The 23,185-nt window shown below is 46.5% G+C and overlaps 1 protein-coding gene and 1 pseudogene across 3 annotated transcripts in view; one reads left to right on the forward strand and one right to left on the reverse strand.

Moving 5' to 3' along the window:
* Nucleotides 1-1,225: 1,225 nt before the first annotated feature.
* NCF2 (neutrophil cytosolic factor 2) overlaps nt 1,226-23,185 on the forward strand; it is a 39,555-nt gene continuing 17,595 nt past the window's right edge. Inside the window, exons 1-7 of one of the 3 annotated variants that reach the window (XM_063648225.1) lie at nt 1,226-1,296; nt 3,396-3,599; nt 6,755-6,837; nt 16,039-16,147; nt 19,122-19,256; nt 20,457-20,564; nt 22,956-23,015. In XM_063648225.1, coding sequence (XP_063504295.1) covers nt 3,426-3,599; nt 6,755-6,837; nt 16,039-16,147; nt 19,122-19,256; nt 20,457-20,564; nt 22,956-23,015 — 669 coding nt within the window. In that variant the 5' untranslated portion in view covers nt 1,226-1,296; nt 3,396-3,425. Of the gene's footprint in view, nt 1,297-3,015; nt 3,133-3,164; nt 3,234-3,395; nt 3,600-6,754; nt 6,838-16,038; nt 16,148-19,121; nt 19,257-20,456; nt 20,565-22,955; nt 23,016-23,185 lie in introns of those variants that run through there. The other 2 variants (XM_054443384.2, XM_054443392.1) reach the window with 2 other exon arrangements.
* LOC129009816 (UPF0729 protein C18orf32-like) lies at nt 6,028-6,558 on the reverse strand (annotated as a pseudogene).

Raw genomic sequence — 23,185 nt, forward strand, 5'->3', positions numbered from 1 at the left:
AGGGACAGAAACAATGTCGCAGATGACATACAATTACAAACTGTAACAAATACATGATCAGAGAGAACGGTGCACATAGCAAGGTCATGGATCCAGAAAGGCCACTCACTGAGGAAGTGAAAGATGAGTAGGAACTAGCCAGGCAGGCTTGGGGGAAGAGCGTTACACGAGCAGAGGAAGAGGCTGGCTCATATGAAACCATGAAAGGAGGCCTGTGTAGCTGGAGTTCTTGGGAGGGGAGGAGGGGAAATGACCTGGAATGAGCACAGGGCAGCAGGCAGGGGGCTTCCTGCAGCATGGGAGGGAGTTCGGGTTATATCCTGAGAGCAGTGCAAAGCCATGGAAGGTTTAAAAACAGGGGCCATGAAGTGATCTGACTTGTGTTTTTAAAAGCTCAATCTGGATGGAGAGGCAAAGCAATGTTAGAAGACTATCATGTTCACCTGGGAGTTGATAGTGGCTTGGCCTGAGTGGTGACAGGAGAAGGGGAGGGAAAGTGGATGAAGTGGAGCATGACTGGCTTTGCTAGTGCCCTGGGGGACACAAACATGGGTTAGCCCAGGACATCCTCCCGAGGCACACTACTTCAGGTGCTAAGACTATTTGAGGTGCTAAGACTTGCATGCACATACATTGGTGAAGAGTGATTAAGGGCCACGTGGGAGGTGCGGAGAAGGAGATGCAGGAGTTCAGAAGGTGAGATCATGGGTTTGAGTGCTTTCAGGCAGGACTGATTTCAGGGCAGTGTGTTAAGGAGAGTGCTATTTTAGCAGGCCTTCGAAGGCTATGCAAGGTGGGTTTGAAGGTGCAGACATGCGAGAGGGCAGCCTAGAAAGAGGAACTAGCACGAGTCGCACAGATGCAGGAAATGAAGACATAGCAGGAGAAGAGTAAGCAGCAGAGTTTGTATGGGATTGTGAAGGAAAGTTCTGGGGATAAGGCTAGAAAAGTCTTGGCAGTCAGATTAAGGAGAGTTCTGAGTGTCACGGTAGGATAATAGGAGGGCAAAAACATTTTTTAAAAATGAAGTCTAATTTAGCTACAAATCCATTTGGTTTTCTCAGGAATAATTAATGTGCTATTCAAGTCCTGATTATTTATTCACTAGATGGAATAGCAATACCTCTTTCTGCCATCATTGCTACCTGCAGGTCATATACCAATGATTTCTAATTTCTTTTAGAATGCATCCCTTCATCATGTATTGAGTATCAGTGCTAGAGATCCTAGAATGAAAAGGCATGGTCCCAACTTCCAAGGAGCCCATGAATTGAGCAGATAAAGAGATAAATTGCAGTAAGTATGATGCAAGTTTTTGGGTAAAGGTGGTACAAAGGAGAGGAAAATTCTCCTACTACCCGGAGTTGGGGGCTAGATTTAGCACAGTTGGCGACATTTAAACTGGGCTTTGAAAGATGAGTAGGAGTTTGCCAGGCAAAGAAGTGAGCTGGGAAGGCCTTGTAAACACAGAAAAACAATCTGGACAAAGACACACGTGTCTTCTTAATTCTCACACCTTCAATCCTACAAGCACTGTGGAGTATACATTTTTAAGTTTTATTTTCAGGCTTTTAGGGGAAGCTTAGTGATAATGAGTGAGTTCTTTCAGTTGCTACAAAACAAGAGTTTGCATCTAAGTATTTGACCCCCATAAACATGCATTTTACCTAAAAAAGAAGCCAGGATTTTTGTAAGCCAAATTGGCTATACCCTTTACCCCCAGTTATTCCTCTGGGAGGTTTTACTGATTTTTACTTTTCCAGAAAAGCAAGGAAAGAACTCTTAAATCTGTTTTTTCAGAGACTAGTAAATCCATTAGTCATCAATGCAGGACCTTCATCTCTTCAATTTTTCACTGGAAGATGGGAGAAGTCATAATTCATTGTCATATGTGGCTCCCAATTTTGACATTTGCAGGAAATTGGTCCCCTCTGAACTTCATGAATGTTCATAAAAGTTATTTCGGCTGGGCACGGTGGCTCACTCCTGTAATCCCAGCACTTTGGGGGGAGGCTGAGGAGGCCGAATCACCTGAGGTCAGGAGTTCGAGACCACCAGCCTGGCCAACATGGTGAAACCCCTTCTCTACTAAAAGTACAAAAATTAGCAGGGCGTGGTGGCAGGCTTCTGTAATCCCAGCTACTCAGGAGGCTGAGGCAGGAGAATTGCTTGAACCCAGGAGGCAGAGGTTGCAGTGAGCTGAGATCGTGTCACTGCATTCCAGCCTGGGCAACAAGAGTGAAACTCCATCTCAAAAAAAAAAAAAAAAAAAAGTTATTTCAGGCCCAGATCAGATGGATCTCCAAAGACTATCCTGTCTCAAAAATTTGTTAATGATAATTTCAGCTCAAGATAAACACTAACATATTAATACAGCCTATGGGATTACAAAAAAGTGAGCAAGGAATTCATTCAAGACTGGAAAGAATTATCCTGTCATCCAACGCCCCCATTTAACAAGGGTGTGGAAATCAAGGCCCAGTGACACAGGATTTTTTCTCCATCACTTTGTAAGCCAGGGACCTCTGGCTGGTGACACCCTTCCCAGGCCTCAGTGGGCCACACTACCTGCTGCACGAGATGGCCTGCCCACTCAGCCCAGGCGGGGAGTTTTATTGAGTGATGAAAACAGCTTTCAGTGGAGAGGGGATGCAGCGGTGGTTCCCCTACCCAAAGGCAGGAAAGTCCCCCCAGTGCGGGTGAGTCTGGGGCTTTTATGGGCTCAGAATAGGGGAGGGGCAGGACAGAGGTAGCACTGGAAAAGGCAACATTCAATTGTTTAAAAGGCATTAGTCAGAAAGAATTAATTGGGAAAGAGCAGACAAACAGGAACAGAAGTTCTCACTCTAGATCACGGGTTTCATTTGGGACCAGTAGCCTAGTCTTTCAGCCTTCAGGCTGTTTTTGGCTTGAAGATGGGGTTTCACCAGGGACCTGCCCCTATTTGCCTAGGCATTTGGCTGCCTCCTATCATTATCACCAGGGAGGTGCCTCTACCTGCCGAGGTTGCCCTGGCTCTAGAAGCAGAGCTTTGGCCAGAAGCTGCCACAGAACAGGGATGGGAGAGAGAAGAGGAGCTGGGTGACAGAGCAGAAGCATTTTGGGGAACTGATCCTTCAGGCAGCAGCTGATGTACTTCCTCTCTCCTCCACACTCCACCCCTACTCGCCCTCTCTCTCTCTGCTTCTTTCCTTTTCTCTCTCGTGGTAGGGTTATGAGTCAGTTGCCAAAAGGTGGGGACATTTCCTGATGCATTTGCAACACTGAGAAGTTATTTTAAGGGAGGCTGGGCCCGATTCTACTCATCTGGCCCAGAAAGTGAACACCTTGGGGGCCACTAAGGCAGCCCTGCTAGGGGAGACGCCCCAACCTGTCTTCTCTCTGTCTCCTGGCAGCTCTCTTGGCCTCCTGGTTTCTACCTGATCATGTCCCTGGCGGAGGCCATCAGCCTCTGGAATGAAGGGGTGCTGGCAGCGGACAAGAAGGACTGGAAGGGAGCCCTGGATGCCTTCAGTGCCGTCCAGGACCCCCACTCCCGGATTTGCTTCAACATTGGCTGCATGTACACTATCCTGAAAAACATGACTGAAGCAGAGAAGGTGAGTGGAGGTGCCTCTTTCCGGGCCTCCTCTGTGCATTTGTTATTATGATTCTCAACCCCATTGCATTTAGGAAACCTAACCTCTGGGGAGACTGAAAAGAACAAAAGTTGCCCAAGCTCCACCCCTAGACAGCCTGATTTAACTGATCTGGGAGGGGCCCCAGGCAGCCAGTTTTAAAAGCTCTCCAGGTGGAGAGCAGGTGAGGGGCAGCCAGAGTTGCCTCTTTCTCCATCTTCTAAATTAAAATCATTCTACAAGTGTCTTTAACACCTTTGTGAAGGCTGTCCTAGTCGTACTTTCTTCTACACAGAACTCCTTCTGGGCACAGAATCTCTATCTATCCCAACGCTTTACACCTGATTATTGATTCTAAGCCACCTCTTTTGGCTTTCCAAGACTTTCATGTGTGTCGACTTTGCCTGCTCAAGAGATTTAAGGGAGGCACTTACAAAAAATAGCTTTTATCCCAAGTGACAATTCTGATCAATTATAAAGGAGACTCTTTTAAAGATGCTGAGGCTGGCAAGAGGAAATTGTACTGTGATTGATTAGTGATGTCTGCTGGGAGCATGGTGTGGGATGTCTCGCATCTTTTTCTTTATGTTTTCTCACTCAAATACTATAGTATGGAGTTAAGCATTCTCAATAATTATTTTTTTGATTGGTTGTGGTAAGGTAGAAAGGGTATGGATTTTGGAAGGAGAAGATCTAGGGTCAAATCCTAGCCTCTGCCTCTCTCTGGACTTTTAGTCTTAAGCAAGCTATGTAGCCTATGTAGACATCTGGCTTTCAGCTTCCTGAGTTTCTAAATATCATGAAAATTAACTGAGATGCCAAACTATTAATGTCCTGTGGAACTTCACACCACTGTATAAGAGTTAGTTATTATTTTTACCGTTTACTGCCAGTCTTTGCAAGATGTGGCAGTGGCTGCCTCCCCAGGTCTCTTAAAGAACCAGTCCCTTCCACACTCCAACAGCAGGTAAACAAGCCTCAGCCACACCCTCCTGACAGGAAGACAGAGAAGTGACTGAAATGTTCTCACATAGCTTGACAAGTCAATCTCAGGCTCTAAGGCAGAGCATGGCAGGACCCCCCACCTCTGGCTGGAGGGAGGACAGTGGCCCCACCTCCTCTCAGGGGCCTGCTGAGGGGCTGAGTGAACAGCACCACACATTCTGAGGGCTGATGGACACAAAGTCCACATTGTCCCAGGAGAAGAGATTGGCAGCTAGTCTGGTAACAGCTATGCCAGCAGGGACTGTAGCCTCCTGCCTTGGCCTGGATATGGGATCCTTGGAAGGTTGTGTGGGCCACCACTCACCTCTCAGCTCCCAGGCCTTCATGCCCACATGTCTCTGTTTCTCCTGGCATCCCTCTGCTTCTGGCCTTCTCATTCCTTCTGCCTTTCTTTGTTTTCCTGCTTGAGCCCTTCCTACTAGCATTTATATGCATTCTTATTCATTATCATTTTAATTGTGTACTATTCATGTATACGTTTGTATAGTAAACAAATGTAACAATTTATATAATATTTTAATTATTTTCATTTGCAATAAATTTTATTATTTTTTTAAACTGAATGTTCAATACATTCATAGGAATACAAGAAATGCAACAAGGGTTAAAATTTCATTATTACATTAGATATCATTTTTTCTTTCTTTTTTTTTTTTGAGATGGAGTCTTACTCTGTCACCCAGGCTGGAGTGCATTGGCGCGATCTCGGCTCACTGCAACCTCTGCCTGCCGGGTTCAAGTGATTCTCCTGCCTCAGCCTCCCAAGTAGCTGGGATTACAGGCATGCACCACCAAGACTGTCTAATGATGTTTCATTTTTCAAAGAAGCTTCTCCTATTTCCCTATCTTTTTTATCTTCCACGGAGCAATAAATAGTAATTACTACTTTCCTGGACAAGGTGCTCCGTTGTGTTGGATAGGAATTGTATGTTTAGGTTTCACATCATTATCACCTCGAAGAACTCTACCTTCACTTCACAGCACAGTCTCGCTGCATTGTTTCACAGTAAAATTGTACTCTACTCAAACTAGGAGAACTCAAAGAAATTAGAGCAAACAGCAGTTAAATTCATATGAATGAAAGACAGAAGACCAAAGATTTTAAAGTACTGATTTAGTAACATAGTGTCTACTGGCTCAAAGCTTCTATCTAATCATATTATTAAAACGGCGATAATAGAAATGAAAGCTACACTAATGAAAAAGGAACTTGGGAATGAGGTCATTAAGTATAACTAACTATATTTTAAATATAGATATTATGTATTTTTTATTAGTATCAGGTAAATGTCTAAATTATCTATTCTGAATTCTAGTCTCAGAGAAGGTCAGAGACAGTTACAAAGAAGGTGCTTCATATTGTCAAGTCCATTTTTAAAATGATGAGCTCCTTTGGGAAAATGCTTTAGTCTTTCTTTTCATCTAAGATTTCTGTTGGTGATAATCCATTAGTGTCTGCACCCTTATAGTCCACTTTGTCTTTATTTGTATCATTGGAATTTTTTTTTTTTTTTTTAAACAAGGTGCCTCACTTTGTTGCCCAGACTGGAGTGCAGTGGTGCCGTCACAGCTCACGGCAGTCTCCACCTCCTGGGCTCGAGCGATTGACCCACCTCAGTCCCCCAAGTAGCTAGGACCACAGGCATGTGCCACCACACCTGACTAATTTTTAAATTTTTCGTAGAGATGGAGTCTCACTATTTTGCCCAGGTTGGTCTTGAACTCCTGGGCTCAAGTGATCCACCTGCCTTGGCCTCCCAAAGCGCTGGGATTACAGGTGTGAGCAACCGCACCTGGGAATTATTGGATTCTTGTGTAGCTTTTCTAGGCCATATATGACTAACAAAAGCAGAAATCAGATGGTATATGTATGGCTCCAGGAATGTTTTTAGATCCACAGCAGAACTGGAATGACAATACAAGGAGTGCAAACCATTGTCCCAGACATTAGCTCCTAAATGTGAGAGCGAAGTGGGGTGCACCGTGAGAGCACAGGGTGGGCCTCGAGGTGCCGACAAGGGCAGACAGGAGAGCTGGGCACCACAGGGAGCTAGGGCTCTGTGAGACATGGCTCATCTCACACCTCCTCACTGCCTTGCATCATGGCCATGTCTGGACCCTTCTCTCCTCAGGCCTTTACCAGAAGCATTAACCGAGACAAGCACTTGGCAGTGGCTTACTTCCAACGAGGGATGCTCTACTACCAGACAGAGAAGTAAGTGGTTCAATGTTGCACCAACTGGAGGATTTCAAAGCAAAACCCAAGGGGTCTCAGTGTTGCAGACTTGGTGTTTGAGAAGTACCTTCCCAACCTCTGTTGGGAAATGTGACTGGCCCTTCTGGGGACAGTTATGCAGTAAATCAGCAGGTGAGGCAGAAGCTCTCACTGGGGAGGCAAGGCAGGTCTGCCGCCAGATTATAAATCAGCTGTGTCATAGGCACAATGAGCCTAGGTAACCACTATGGGCCTGATACTCAGCTGGTGTGGCACCCCATCAGTGTCCCTGATGGGGTCACCCATGGAGGTCTCCTATGATGTACTGAGCTGTCACAGAATGGGGATGATCATGAAACTGCATCAAAACCTGGCTTCATCCCAGCAAAATGCATTTCTGAAACCTGGTTTAATCCATTTGAGGAAATATACTTCAGCTGCAAAAATGATAATACAAATTAACGTTATATGTATAAGAATAAATTACTACAGGTAAGTAAGTAGCATATGTACTTATACAGAAAAAGTTTGCAGTAGATGTTAATTTTTTTCTTTTTCCGAGACAGAGTTTCACTCTTGTTGCCCAGGCTGGAGTGCAAGGGCGCGATCTTGGCTCACCGCAACCTCCGCCTCCCAGGCTCAAGCGATTCTCCTGCCTCAGCCTCCTGAGTAGCTGGGACTACAGGCATGTGCCACCACACCCAGCTAATTTTGTATTTTTAGTAGAGATGGGGTTTCTCCATGTTGGTCAGGCTGGTCTTGAACTCCCAACCTCAGGTGATCTGCCCACCTCAGCCTCCCAAAGTGCTGGGATTACAGGTATGAGCCACCGTGCCCGGCCAGATGTTAAATTCAAAAACAGATTTCAAAACAGTGCGTATAGGATAGTCCCATTTCTGTATCACAGAATAAAATCTGGAAGGCCATAGATCAAAATGTTATCAATAATTCTTTCTGGATGGTGGGATTATAGGAAAATCCATTTTCTTCTATCACCCTGTCTGCATTTTTAGGTTTGTTTATAGTCAACATGGAATAATTAGTACAAAGATTAATAAATTCAAAATGAAAGTTAATCTCAATTCCTCTTCCCTCTCATCCTGCACAAATACCTCATAACAAATAACAAAGGAATAAAATTCTAAGTGATAATTTCAAATGTTTTGGGGGATGGGAAACTGACTCTTTGTAGAAATTGTTCCACCAGTGTGTATAAGTTCTAGGGAAGAGGAATTTGGCTCAGGCTAATGAAGAATTTTTTTTTTTTTTTTTTTTTTTTGAGATGGACTTTCGCCCTGTCACCCAGGCTGGAGTGCAGTTGTGCGGTCTCGGCTCACTGCAACCTCTGCCTTCTGGGTTCAAACAATTCTCCTGCCTCAGCCTCCCAAGTAGCTGGGATTACAGGCGCCCACCACTACATCCAGCTAATTTTTGTATTTTCAGTAGAGACGGGGTTTCACCATGTTGGCCAGGCTGCTCTCGAACTCCTGACCTTGTGATCCACCCGCCTCGGCCTCCCAAAGTACTGGGATTACAGGCATGAGTCACCGAGCCCGGCCTAATAAAGAACTTTCTGACAGTGAAAATGGTCTGTGCATGGTGTGGGTGGGGTGAGGATGAGGCCGGGCATGGATGGAGCAGCAGGGAGGTTGTAGACAATGTCCAGACATCAGAGAAAGGGCTGGGCTCTGATCCTGTGCCACCCTGAAAGGCTTTGATCCTATGGTTTGGTCAGAAACAGAGCCTGTAAAACCCGTGTATGCAGCTGTTGCTAAGGGCAACCACAAGATGCTCAAAGGACTTTAAAGATGTAGATGCAGTTAGTTACCTGAAGAAGTGAAAGTAGAAGTGAAGTCTTTTCTAAAAGAAAAACCACAGACACAATGGCAATCTGGGGAGAAAGAGAGCCTGGGATTGGGAGAAGATATCCAGGCATTTAGCTCTCTCTTCCCCCCATATTTAGTGTGACATATTTATTGTGACTTTATAAATTCTTTTTTTAATTTTAATTTTTAATTTTAATGTTTGTGGGTATGCAGTAGGTGTATATATTTTTGGGACACATGAGATATTTTGGTACAGCAGGTGTTTGTCTTGACCGACATCTTGCCTCTAACTGCCTGTCCCCGCTCTTAACATCCTTCTCTTTCTCACTCCCTCTTACCCCATCTCCAGACTATAGAATATGCAGGGAGGCCTAACAACAAATCCTTCAGCCGATCTTAAATCTCAAAACGCAAACTCTAAGGTCATTCCTTAGTGAGCTCTAATAGCCTATAAAGAAGAGATACAACTTAGTGAAGGCTCCCAGAAAGAATTTCCTCCAAAAAATGCCCGTGAGTCCCAGGATCTGGAAGGCTATGGTTTTGAGTGATTAGAAAGATCTTGGAAAGTTCTAAAAGTAAGACCCAGGATTCAGTTAATCTGTGATTGGTAATATTAATAGTTACACCTGAGAGAAAAATCTACCAAGTTTTATCTGTAATTCAACAATGAGGAAATTATACAAATGAGGCACTAATTAAACCTCAAGCTGGCCCTCTTGCATAATTCCCTAGGTGTTGGTATTCCCTTTGAAGTTCTGTTCTTGACCCTTTTCCCTTTTACGACTGCAGCAGTGGTTGTTAAATGGCAAAATGTGTTTCCAGAAATACACTTTCAAGGACACACATTCGTTTATGTACAATTCAGGGGCTATGGATACGGAAGTCTGTATGTGAACCTTGAGGATCCATTCCTGGGCAAGGCCACCCTCTCCCATATGGCTGGCCTCCATTTCTCATGGAATCTGTCCCTGGGATCCATCCAGGGAATGTCTCTTTCCCTAAACCTCATCAGGTTGACTGACCTCTTAATTATTTCTTAAATCCACCTATTTCTCTCCATCCCCACTAGCACTGCCTTGGTTGAGACCCTCATTTTTCACCAGGACTACTGCAGTCACTTCCAAACTGATTTCCCAGCCACTGCTCTTGTTCCCTCCATTCGTATTCCAGAGTGATCTTGTAAAATAAAAAAAAAAGCAATCTGTGTGAGAACTTCCAGTGGCTTCCATGACTGCAAGAAAAAAGCCAAATTCCCTTGCCTGTTCCTATGTGGTTCCAGCTGCTGCCACCCACTCATGCATCCTCCGTGCCTTTGCCCCAGCCACACCCAACCACTAAGGCAGCGCCTGCTCCCTCTTTTGAGCCTCCTTTTGTAATATGTCTGGCCCATGACAGATATTTGCTTTCTGTATATATTTGTCTTCACTACTCTACGAATTTCGTAAGAGAAGAAATCTTTACTTACTCATGCTTGTATTTCAGTATCTAGCATAGTAGTTACTCAATAAATGAATGTTGGATTAAATAAAAGTGAGAAAATATAGTCTCCATTTCAAGGAACTTATAAATTAAAAAGGGGAAACAAGTCAAGAACACCAGTAACTGTAATGCAAGGCAGAAGTGGGTAACTGCTGTAAGAGGTAGTTTTAAGTAAGTGGGATGGGGGCTAGAGAAACTACTTCTTAATGTGTGGGATAGAAATTCCCTCAGATTGGCTGGGCACGGTGGCTCACACCTGTAATCCCAGCACTTTAGGAGGCCAAGGTAGGTGGATCACCTGAGATCAAGAGTTCGAAACCAGCCTGGCCAACATGGCTAAACCTTGTCTCTACTAAAAATACAAAAATTTAGCAGCACATGGTAGTGAGTGCCTGTAATCCCAGCTACTTGGGACGCTGAGGCAGGAGAATAGCTTGGACCTGGGAGGCAGATGTTGCAGTGAACCGAGATAACACCACTGCACTCCAAGCTGGGCAACAGAGCAAGATTCTGTCTGGGGAAAAAAAAAAAAAGAATTCCCTCAGATTACAAATGGGAACTGTTCAAGGCTGATAATGTTATGGGTGGAGGTTTTTTCCCCTCTATTTCCCTCTATTTTCCCCACTTTCTTATGTTTTGGTGTTGCTCTTCCGTCATTATAAAGTTCCAACAGAACAAAGTTAGAGCACATTTCTGAAAAGGCAAGCAGAGTCTCAGGGATAACCACAGCCAAGCTGTCTCGCCTCTCTAGCCCCAGCGTTGTCACCCGAAAGGCACAGGGGCTCGAAGCTGTCTTTCAGATCCTGTGCCTTATGAATCTTAGGGCATGACAATAAGGTTGAGACCCATTCCATGGAGCTGGCTTAAAGAGGCTCCATAGCAAAGCCTTCTTCCTGCTGACTTGGAAACAGGAAAGGGAGTGGGCCCAAACCTCTGTCACAGCAGCCACTGCAGCATCCCAAAGGTGTCTGAAGTTTTGACTTCTTTCAGGTTGCTGAGATTCCATTATCCTGGGTGCAGGTGTATGAGCTGTGGACTCTGGACGCATGGGGCACTGGCAGCACGGGAACAAGCAGGTTACTAAGAAACCTCCTAGGAGTATTACAGAAATGGGGATTATAAACTCTCTCAAGCCTGGAGCTTGTGAAAAGCTATGGCAAGGTTGCTGCTTCAGCTGGTGCATCCCCTGCCTGGGAGAAGAGGGGGCTTTGGGTCCAGTGCAGCCAAGGCGCCCCACGGGGTGTCACTGAAGTGTGGGTGTGAAGAAAGCACCCACGCCCAGCCCAGCAGAGCCCTGCAGGAAGCTGCCAGCACCTTGGCTGCCTCCTGGGGGATGCTTCCAAATGGCCCCGAAGAGAACCGCTGAAGAAGGTCTAGAGGGAGGCGGGGGCTGCTGCAGCACGGCCCACTGGCACACAGCGCTGAATGCTATTTTGGGATTCTCATACTGAGCTTATTGCGACCCTGTGTAGTGGGAAAAGAGCTGTGTGTCAAAGCGGAACCCCCTTCAGGGCTGCAGCTCTGGGTAAACAAGTGGAGAGGCCGAAAAGAGGCCTGCAGCAGGGAGAGAGGGGGCTGGGAAGCAGGCCGATGTTTCAGAGACATGTTTAAAAACGACACTTAGTTGGCAGGGCGAGGTGGCTCACGCCTGTAATCCCAGCACTTTGGGAGGCCGAGGCGTGCGGATCACGAGGTCAGGAGATCGAGACCATCCTGGCTAACGTGGTGAAACCCTGTCTCTACTAAAAACACAAGAAATTAGCCGGGTTCGGTGGCCGATGCCTGTAGTCCCAGCTACTCGGGAGGCTGAGGCAGGAGAATGGTGTGAACCTGGGAGGCAGAGCTTGCAGTGAGCCGAGATCGTGCCACTGCACTCCAGCCTTGGTGACAGAGCGAGACTCCGTCTCAAAAACAAAAACAAAACAAAACAAAAAAAGACACTTAGCAAGGATGCCCCCTCCCCGTTCTAAAAATTAATTAATTAGGCCCTGTGCAGTGGCTCACACTTGCAGTCTTTGTACTTTGGGAGGCTGAGGTGGAAGGATTGCTTGAACCCAGGAGTTCGAGAACAGCCTGAGCAACACAGTGAGACCCCCGTCTCTATAACAAAATTAATAAATAAGTAATCTTTTTTTTAGAGAAGGGGTCTCGCTATATTGTCCAGGCTGGCCTCAAACTCCTGGGCTCAAGTGATCCTCCTGCCCCAGCCTCTGGTGAAGTAGCTGGAACTGCAGGCTCAAGCCTCAGCCCCTGGCCCCACCCTGTTTTTTTGGTTGTTGGACTTTCTTTCCTTTCTTTCTTTTTATTTTTTTGAGTCAGGATTTCATTCTGTCATCCAGGCTGGAGTGGAGTGGTGCAATCACGTCTCACTGCAGTCTTGACTTCCTGGGCTCAGGTGATTCTCCAACCTCAGCTTCCCGAGTAGCTGGGACTACAGGCACGTACCACTATGCCTGGCTAATTTTTTGTACTTTTAGTAGAGATGGGCTTTCTCCATATTGCCCAGGCAGGTTCACCGTGTCTTTAAAACAAAGCAAACGCTCTGAATAATTTGTCAGTTCTTTCTCTCTCTCTCCTGCCAGGCCCAAATCTGTAGTCTACTTTTTTTTTTTTTTTTTTTTTTGAGTTGGAGTCTCGCTCTGTCAACCAGGCTGGAGTGCAGTGGTGCGATATTGGCTCATTTCAACCTCCACCTCCTGGGTTCAAGTGGTTCTCCTGCCTCAGCCTCCTGAGTAGCTGGGACTATAGGCATGCACCACCACGCCTGGCTAATTTTTTAATATTTTTAGTAGAGAGGGGGTTTCACCATGTTGGCCAGGCTGGTCTCGAACTCCGGACCTCAAGTGATCTGCCTGCCTCGGCCTCCCAAAATGCTGGGTTTACCGGCATGAGCCACTGCACCGAGCCTCTGTAGACGTCTTGATGGGCTAGGGAATTATTAGGAGGATTTTGCTGGGCTCATGCAATGCCAGATAGACCCAGGTGGTGTCACTTCCCAGCTGAAATCCATCTGTTTAGCCAGCTCAGCAGGGAGGAAGGCACGTTGGTAGGTTAATGCTGACAGCAGTTAAAGTATGTGCCCTCTGAGGCCTTCAGCGAGCTCCCAAACAGGCAATAGAACACAGTGGAAATTGCAGCTGCCAAGGAACAGGAAACCTCTGCTTCTGCCTGTCCCCTTCGCGATGGAAGAGGCTCAGCGGCTCAGTGAATTGAAGCTAGTTACCCCACCTTCTGGCTTAGAAAGAGGAACCTGATTTCTGGCGTACTTCTGGGTACCTTCTTCCTCTTTCCAGGAACCCAGAAAGATGCGTGGAAAAGACAAGAAAGGCCCCATTGCTACTTAAAGAATGACCTGCATGCATTTAGTAGGTTTTACAATCATCTTTATTAACAGGGATACTAGAGAAAGCCATCCTCCTATTTCAAACCCAAGCTCTCTTCTCTTATTTCCCACATAGCCACTGCTACCACTGTGTGACTTACCTCAACCCTAATGGTGATGGCTTCTCCACCAGCCACACTGGCACCCGTTCCTTATGACTCTCTTGGCCAACCAGCCCTTGTGCTCAGCTCTAAACGTCCATGAGATCAGAGTTCCAGCTTCTATACCATGTATTTTTAAAATATCCTGATAATAGCTTATATGGCATGGAGCTTTAAGTAAGCATGTAATAAGTGGCTGATGTATGGATTAATTGGTAGAGTGTTAGAGCTAAAGAAAATAAAATAACAAAAACAATAGTAAAAAATTACTGTGTGTGCCAGGCACTGTCTGAAGTACCCAAATGCTTCATCTCCTTTAGTTCTCACAATGAACCTGTGAGGTATATGCTGTTATTATTCTCTTTTTTTTTTTTGAGACAGAGTCTCACTCTGTCACCGAGGCTGGAGTGCAGTGGCGTGATCTCTGCTCACTGCAAGCTCTGCCTCCCAGGTTCATGTCATTCTCCTGCCTCAGCCTCCCGAGTAGCTGGGACTACAGGTGCCCACCACCACGCCCAGCTAATTTATTTTTTTATTTTTTTTATTTTTAGTAGAGACAGGGTTTCACTATTTTAGCCAGGACGGTCTCGATCTCCTGACCTCGTGATCTGCCCGCCTCGGCCTCCCAAAGTGCTGGGATTTCAGGTGTGAGCCACCGCACCCAGCCTTATTATTCTCTTATTCTAAAGATGGGAAAACAGACTTAGGGAAGCTAGGTAACTTGCCGTTTCTCACCAGATAGTAAGTGACAGAACCAAGACTCAAACCAGGTGGTTTTGACTCCAGAAGTGGGATCCATATACTGGCAAGCTCCCTATATGATATGTTCTTTGCATATAATATGTCCCTGTGTACAATATGCTGCCATAATATTGGTGTGGAACTTCAGGCCAGGGAAGTGACTTGCTAGGGTCCCCCAGTTAGTGGCAGAGCTGTTGGATCTGGACTCTGGCTCCTGGCCCTTTTACTACACCACACTGCCTCTTGAGGATTCCTGCCAGCCTGTGTCCACATTCCAGGCTTATCTCCAAGAGAAGCCGGGTTGGTAGCTCTGGGTCAGATGGTGGCCTAGGGACTTACAGACTTACAGTCCAGTTGCCCAGGTGTGAGCCACAACCAGGCAGCCAAATTTATTCCTGCCAGGTCAGGGGACTGAGTGGAGCGAGGATGGGGTAGCTTATGCCTGCTGCTCCCACCCCCTATAGCCCAGCAATGGCTCCCTCCCACCAGGGCCTCTGTGGAGCCCATGGTCAAGGCCTGGGCCAGCATCCTCAGGAGTGTGTGTCCAGGTCCCACCTACATGCCTGTGGGCTCTATTGATGTGGTCAGCTCCCATTCTGTGCTACAAGTCCCAGGACAGCAGCCCTGATATACCTCAAGCCAGTCAGCTCCACGCCAATCCAGCAGCACAAGGCAGGGGGAGCAGCATTAGAAAAACTATCTGGGGCTGGGCATGGTGGCTCATGCCTGTAATTCCAGCACTTTTGGGAGGCCAATGTGGGCAGATCAGTCGAGGTCAGGAGTTTGAGACCAGCCTGGACAACATGGTGAAACCTGGTCTCTACTGAAAATATAAAAAATTAGCCGGGCGTGGTGGTGCTCGCCTGTAGTCCCAGCTCAGTCCCACTCAGGTGGCTGAGGCAGGAGAATCACTTGAACCTGGGAGGTGGAGCTTGCAGTGAGCTGAAATCCCACCACTGCACTCCAGCCTGGGCAACAGAGTGAGACCCTGTCTCAAAAAAACAAACAAAAAAAAAAAAAAAAAAAGGAGGAAATACTATATAGCATAAGTAGTTGTTTTTTTTTCTTTTCCAAAGTGTAGGGAGGAGGCAGAAGTGGGGGCGGTGAGGAAACAAAGAAGACCACAAAACCAAGCTCTAAGTTGAACTCAAAAGAAACCATGGGTGAAGGCAGTGGGCCGGAGGGTGATGGCAGCAGCTGTGAGAAGGGGCCCCTCTGAGGTGTGCCAGGCTGGCCTGGCCTGATAGTGGGAGCCAGGAGTGAGCAGTATTCCAAATCAGCTCTGAACACTCTGCAGGGACACAGGCAGGGGGCAGGTGCTGGCTCTGCTTGGAGCTTTCAAGAGAGAATGAGAGCTGCATTGGAAAGCGACAAGCCAGGTTGTCAGAAAGGTGACAGTTGTATGCAGTTAATAGAGAAGAAACTCCCCGTGACTGTCCAAGACGAGGCACTCAGTTTTGCAGTGAGGCACAGCCCTGGGGGGGCACCATTCCCAAGGAGTTCTATAGAATACTTGGACTCAGGGTTGCTGAAAACTAGAACAGGTCAAAAGGAACTGAAAGGCTTCTTGTCCCAGTGAAATAGATGGGGAAGGGAGAAGCAGACTCATATTTTATGCTGCATTTATTCCTCCGTGCACTAGACTGCTGTATTTTCTCCCTCTGTCCTGCAGATACGATTTGGCTATCAAAGACCTTAAAGAAGCCTTGATTCAGCTTCGAGGGAACCAGCTGATAGACTATAAGATCCTGGGGCTCCAGTTCAAGCTGTTTGCCTGTGAGGTAAGGACAACAGGGCCTGCCCTGGGCAGGAGGGGGGATCATGGCTGGATGGACAGCTGACAATTCAGATGCACAGTGATCTGTTGACACCTCCAGGAGCTTGGAAAAGCCATTTTGCCTCCTCTGCCTGGAGACTCAGATTTTCCTTGAAGAAAAGACTGAGATGGATTATTTCAGGCTCATCAAGGCGTTGTCATCAGTTACCAGGGGGGCATATATTTTATTAATGTGTAGCACAAAGGACCATGCAAAAATGAGCCCACTGGGCCTCTGAAGGGCGGCTGGACACGAGTGTGTTGGCTTGTGGAAATATTCATGAAAATTTGCATGTTTTGATTGGCGCTTCAGATTGACAAGCTATTTGTTCAGCATTTTGCTAGCAAATCCAAAATCATGAGTTCATTGTCCATGCAGGACCTGCCAGAACCTTGCTCAGTTCCCAAGTTTATAGACTGCACTCTTTACTATCCATGGTTCTTACCCCATGTACTTGATTGATACCTAAAGAGAGAATGAGGATAATTTGGCATAAATCTGTCCCCTCTTGCTCAAAGAACAGCTCAAGGCACATATTTAGGTAAAGGTTTCTGCAAAACAACTTCTTTTCTCTATTGTCAAAAGGGAGAGACATGACTGGCTTTGACTTTGCAGGTTCATTTACTTTTCCCAGTTGGCCCATCCCCCCCCCCCCACTTCCAAATATATACTAGCAGTTTTGAAAACCAAAATTCCTGTAAATGTCAAAGACCTTTCTTTAGAAAAATCACTGACAAAAGTCCCCTTGCTTTAGTTTCTCAGGCACAAGAAGTCAAGTGTTCCCAGGGTCGCTCAGGGCTAATAATAGAGTCTGTAGCCGCCCTCTGCCCCTGGGGACATGTGGCCCCATCCCAACCCTGCAGCAGGCTAGCAACTAACTTCACGTCTCACAGTCTGGGAAGATGGGGCTTTGCAGTTGGAATTGGCTGCCATTCGACCAGCTTCTCGAGTAAGGTTTGTCAGCTGTAGCTCTGTTAATATGTTGGACCAGACAATCTTGTATTGTGGCAGAGGCGAGAGAGGGGTTGTGGTGCATCCTGTGCATCATGGGAACTTTGACAGCATCTCTAGCTTTTAGATGATACTAGCACTGCCACCACCACTCCCTACCCAATGTGACAACCTAAAATCCCTCCAGACATTGCTGATAAGCCAATGACAGCCACTTATACAGATTAGAAAGTTGGGGGACAAGTGGCTCTAGAAAAAGGATTATGTCACAGCAGCATCAAAGTACAATTCCATGGGAGGAATGTTTCCCCTGGAGTTGGGGTTAAAATGGCCCTAGGAGGACAGAAAATACTGGCTGAGTGGCCCTCTCTGCAAGTAAAGCTGAACTTTTCAGGGTCTAAGGCCCTCTTTGTCACATGGGACCTTCCAGTCATTTCCCTACTTACAATCCTTCTCTTCCTGGTGTGGTATGACCCTGGCTTCTGAGAATCACATCATTATTTTTGAAGAGTGTCAAGGTTTTTCTCATCATCAGTTCATAAAAACTGATTGTAGAGAAATGTCTTAAGAGAAGGTGGCTGAGAACCAAATAGGAAATTTTAAACGATCTGAGTTCTTTCTTTCTGCACACAAGGTCAGGAGTGGGCTGGAGAAGCCAATGAATTCAGAAGGCAGTAGCTCATTGAATCTCAGAAATAGGACTGAAAAGAGTCCAGATTTCCACTTCCGGGGTTGATTCTGGCCCCCACCATTCAGCACCAGCCACTAATGCCACAGAAACACCAATCCTTCCACCTGTCTGAGTTTGGCAAGTTCACGTCATTGTTGGCAGGAGGCCTCAGTTCTTCGCTACATGAACTTCTCTCTAGGGCTGCCTAAGTCTTGTCATGACATGGCAGCTGGCCTCTCTGAGAGCAAGTGACCCAAGAGCAAGACAGTGTCAATGTCTTTTATAATCTAGCCTCAAATGCCACACCCCCTAATTTCCATAATATCCTATTTAAAAAATTTATTTCAGTCAAGCCATTTTTTAGATCTTGGTAATGCCTCCAAATGATTATTTGATTCTGTGTGTAAATTGTGAAGCACAATAATAAAATAAACACTCAAGAACCACAGCCCAACTCAAGACCTGGAAAAGTATGACACTGTTGCATTTACCATTCCCTCCCCACCCCAGGTGAAGGTGCCCCTGGCTTCTGGGCTAACCTCTGTCTTCTGGGTTCAAGCAATTCTCCTGCTTCAGCCTCCAAGTAGCTGAGATTACAGGTGCCTGCCACCATGCCCAGCTAATTTTTGTATTTTTAGTAGAGACAGGGTTTCTCCATGTTGGCCAGGCTGATCTCAAACTCCTGACCTCAAGTGATTCACCCGCCTTGGCCTCCTAAAGTGCTGGGATTACAGGCGTGAGCCACTGCACCTGGCCTGTGTTGCTACATTAGTCTTGTTACTCACATGGTCTGGGCCAGGTTCTGCTGGTGCTGGTACAGGAGGTTGCATCTTGATCCATCTTCCGGCTCTGTACCTGTCCAGTGTTTCAGCCTAGGTGCAGTGGCAGGAGGTGGACTGGAAGACCACACACCTGTATTTTATTCCCAACCCTGTGTCTGCCTCTAGAAGGGGCCTTGAGCAAGTCACTGTTTTACTAAAGCAACTCATACTAAAACAACACAACAATTCTTCTTCATCTTTTTTGTTTGAACACACTGTATACAATAATTCTTGTCCCTTCCTGACCTATTTCGTTGTTGGAAGAGTACAAATGATGTTGCATTTACGCATTCCATGGTGTTTTCTTAACACCATGTTTGTGTTTGACATAACTCAATAGCAAGAGTAATTGCACTGTATTTTAGATATTCCCAGGAGAGCTGAGAAAGGGAGAAAGGCTACCAGGCAACATTCCCAGAGTATACGTGTGAGCCCTTCCCTGGCACCTTGATTTGCAGTAGTCTCAAGTTTTATGTTGCGGTCTGTACTTTTCTAGGTGTTATATAACATTGGTTTCATGTATGCCAAGAAGGAGGAATGGAAAAAAGCTGAAGAACAGTTAGCATTGGCCACGAGCATGAAGTCTGAGCCCAGACATTCCAAAATCGACAAGGCCATGGAGTGTGTCTGGGTAAGTGTATTGGTGATGCAGGTGTTGAGAGGATGTCACTGGATTCTCATTTGTCTCAGAGGACATGCCATTGAGAAGCCATAAAAGTGGTGCTTTTACTTTCTGTGAGTCTGGGTAACACTGATCTTAGGGTATAGTTCCACTTAAGATCTTGAATCTGTGCTGAGAAGCTGAGGCCTAGAGTATGGGATGGCAGAGCCCTGGCATCATACCACCCTCGGAGTGGGGCTCCTTGGCAATGCAGGAGAACAGGATATTGGATGCTGGAGCAGTGCCGCACAGACTCTAAGCATGGAAAGGGCAGAGTCCATGTCTGCTTGATCACCACTGAGTTCTCACAGCCTGGCACAGTGCTAGGCACATAACAGCTCTCAGCATAAATGTTTTGTTTTGTTTTGTTTTGAGATGGAGTCTCACTCTGCTGCCCAGCCTGGAGTGCAGTGGCGTGATCTCAGCTCACTGCAGCCTCTGCCTCCTGGGTTCAAGCAATTCTGCTGCCTCAGCCGCCCAAGTAGCTGGGATTACAGGCGCATGCCACCATGCCTGGCTAATTTTTGTATTTTTAATAGAGACGGGGTTTTGCCATGTTGGCCAGGCAGGTCTCGAACTGCTGACCTCAGATGATCTGCCCTCCTTCGCCTCCCAAAGTGCAGGGATTACAGGTGTGAGCCACCATACCTGCCCAAAAAATGTTTTGATTTTGTGAATGAGTGATAAAAGCTATTTATCGTTCAAGCATATTTGTGAATAAGGCTAGCTTTAAATCTGATTTTTAAAACACAGAGAAGAGGACTCAAGTCAGTCTTTATATGTCTATCCTCGTCAGCAAACACCCATCCAAGGGAGCACTGTCATGAGCCTTGCTTGATCCTGGGCCAGCCTTGTCGTGGTGGTGCCCTCTACACCATGAGAGAACCCCACGGACAGCACACAGAGTGGGAGAGGAGCAGTTCCTCTGGGAAAAGAGGGTGCTGAATAGCAACAAATAGCAGCAATGTCCACGTGGGCTCACAGCAGAAGGTGGTATTGAAACCAAGGGTTCCTACCTTAACACCCTAGAGGAATGACAACACTCATTTGGAAAAAGTGCTTCTATGTGGTTATCTCAATGAATTCTTGCATCTATTCACTGAGGGAGGCAGGACAAGCATTGTCACCCCCATTTTCACATAAGGAAATGCTACGTTTTCTGTGTTACAGAAGCAGAAGCTGTACGAACCGGTGGTGATCCCTGTGGGCAGGCTGTTTCGACCAAATGAGAGACAAGTGGCTCAGCTGGCCAAGAAGGATTACCTAGGCAAGGCGACGGTAGGTGGGATTGCTCAGCTTCCCCTGAGTCTCCTGTGGCCTGGGCCATGTGGAGCAAGGTGGGAGGGACTCTTGAGAAGAGGGTAGCCTCCTTGTGGCTCTGTCCCTGGGATGGCAATGAGAGACTTGTTTATAGGACAGAGGTTTGGCTGAAAGATAGGCAACCATGTCTAGTTTATTTTCTTCAAGCTGCTCCCATTTCTCCCTTCCAGCTTGACCCTGGGTGAGAGCCACAGGGTTACTCACAGGTTGCTGAGTCTTGGGGACTGAGCCAATGAAGGGAAAACACAGCCATGAGGAAGGAGGCCGCTAAATGTGAAGAGAGGGCCGGGCAGGGTAGCTCATGCCTGTAATCCCAGTGCTTTGGAAGGCTGAAGTGGGAGGATCACTTGAGGCCAGGAGTTTGAGACCAGCCTAGCTAGCGGAGAGGCTGAGGCGAGAGGATCGCTTGAGCCCAGGAGTTCGAGGTTACAGTGAGCTATGATTGCACCACTGTACTCTAGCCTGGGCAACAGATTGAGACTCTGTTTCTAAAAAATAAAAATAAATATGGAGAGAACATGTTAGGGAAAGAGATCAGCATGGGATCCTCTTGGATTAATGCTCCTTGTAGTTCACGTTTTAGTGGGCTGAGAAGTCTTTCCCCACTTCCACAGTCCTGTGTTTAGATTATGTCTTAAATTGGACTTCTTCTAAATCCAGGTCTTGGCCGGGCATGGTGACTCACGCCTGTAATCGCAGCACTTTGGGAGGCTGAGGCAGGTGGATCACGAGGTCAGGAGTTCAAGCCAGGCTGGCCAACATGGTGAAACCCCATCTCTACTAAAAATACAAAATTAGCCGGGTGCTGTGGTGCATGCCTGTAATCCCAGCTACTTGGGAGGCTGAGGCAGGAGAATCGCTTGAATCCACTTGGGCGGTGGAGATTGCAGTGAGCTGAGATCATGCCATTGCACTCCAGCCTGGGCAACAAGAGCAAAACTCCATCTCAAAATAATAAAATAATAATAATAATAATAATAATAATAATAATAATAATAATAATAATAATACATCCAGGTCTTAAATTCTTTGAGACATGTCTGAAGTGGGTCAGCAGTGCCCTTCCAAAACCACATTTGACTTGACACATTCATAGGGCTAAAGTTGCCCAGTGGTCGGGTAGCTGGGTCTAGCACAGCAGCAGAGGTCAAGAAAGCCTGGGTGAGTGGAAACACTCCAAATATCTATCACCTGATGAATGCGTAATCAAAATGTGATATATCCACGCAACAGAATACTACACAGCCATAAAAAGGAATGGAGTATGATTCATGATACAACATGGATGGACCTTGAAAACATTATGCTATGTGAAGGAAGCCAGACACGAAAGGCCACATGTTGTACAATTCCGTTTATAGGAAATATCTTGTGCAGCCTCTAAGCACTGAGAGAGCAGAGACCATGTCTGCTTGATCTCCACTGAGTCCTCACAGCCTGGCAGTGCTAGACACATAACAGCTCTCAGCAAAAATGTTTTGATTATATGAATGAATGATGAAAATTATCTATAGTTTAAGCATATTTGTGAATAAAGCTAGCTTTAAATCTGATTTTTAAAACTCAGAGAAGAAGAGGGCTCAAGTCAGTCATAGAAAGCAAACGTTGTTGCCAGTTTAGGGGAAAGGGGAGTGTGGACACACTGCTTAATGGGTACAGCATTTTCTTCTGAGGTGATGAAAATATTTTGGAATTAGAGAGAGGCGGTAGTTGCACAGCATTGTGAATGTGATAAATGCCACTGAATCATTCACTTTAAAATGATTAATTTGGGCTGGGCGTGGTGGCTCATGCCTATAATCCCAGCACTTCGGGAGGCTGAGATGGGTAGATCACCTGAGGTCGGAAGTTTGAGACCAGCATGGCCAACATGGCGAAAACCTGTCTCTACTAAAAATACAAAAATTAGCCGGGCACGGTGGCGGGCGCCTGTAATGTCAGCTACTCGGGAGGCTGAGGCAGGACAATCACTTGAACCTGGAAGGCAGAGGTTGCAGTGAGCTGAGATCACGCCACTGCACTCCAGCCTGGGTAACAGAGCATGACTCCGTCTTAAAAAAAAAAAAAAAAAAAAAAAGATAATTTCATGTTATACAAATTGCACCTCAATAAAAACATTTTTTTTAAGAGAGGAGAAAGCAACCCTGTGTTAGCAGGGGTGGGGTGAATACTCGTTTCTTCAGTTGCTGAAATCCTAATCCAGAGGCTCAGGAATCTAATCCTTAGTTACTGTTCACGTCTGAAACCAGGCTGACATAAGAACAGGTCTAGGGCATGAGCAAAGAGGGAGACCCAGAAGAATGGAAACAGAGCTGGCAGAGCCTCACACCCTCCTGTCCTTGATTTCAGGTCGTGGCATCTGTGGTGGATCAAGACAGTTTCTCTGGGTTTGCCCCTCTGCAACCACAGGTGAGGCAGTCCTGACCTTCTCCATGGACCTAGGTCTCGAGAGCTTTCTGTGAAGCATTCAATTCGAGGGACTATGTGTGCTGAGCTGCCTTATTGTAAGGGCTCCTTCAAGTGGCCCTCAGTGCAGCTGAGGGATCTGCCTGCCCTCTCGCAGTCCTGGGTTCCATGGC

The sequence above is a fragment of the Pongo pygmaeus genome, chromosome 1, assembly GCF_028885625.2.
Source record: "Pongo pygmaeus isolate AG05252 chromosome 1, NHGRI_mPonPyg2-v2.0_pri, whole genome shotgun sequence".
In the NCBI taxonomy this organism is placed as follows: domain Eukaryota; kingdom Metazoa; phylum Chordata; class Mammalia; order Primates; family Hominidae; genus Pongo; species Pongo pygmaeus.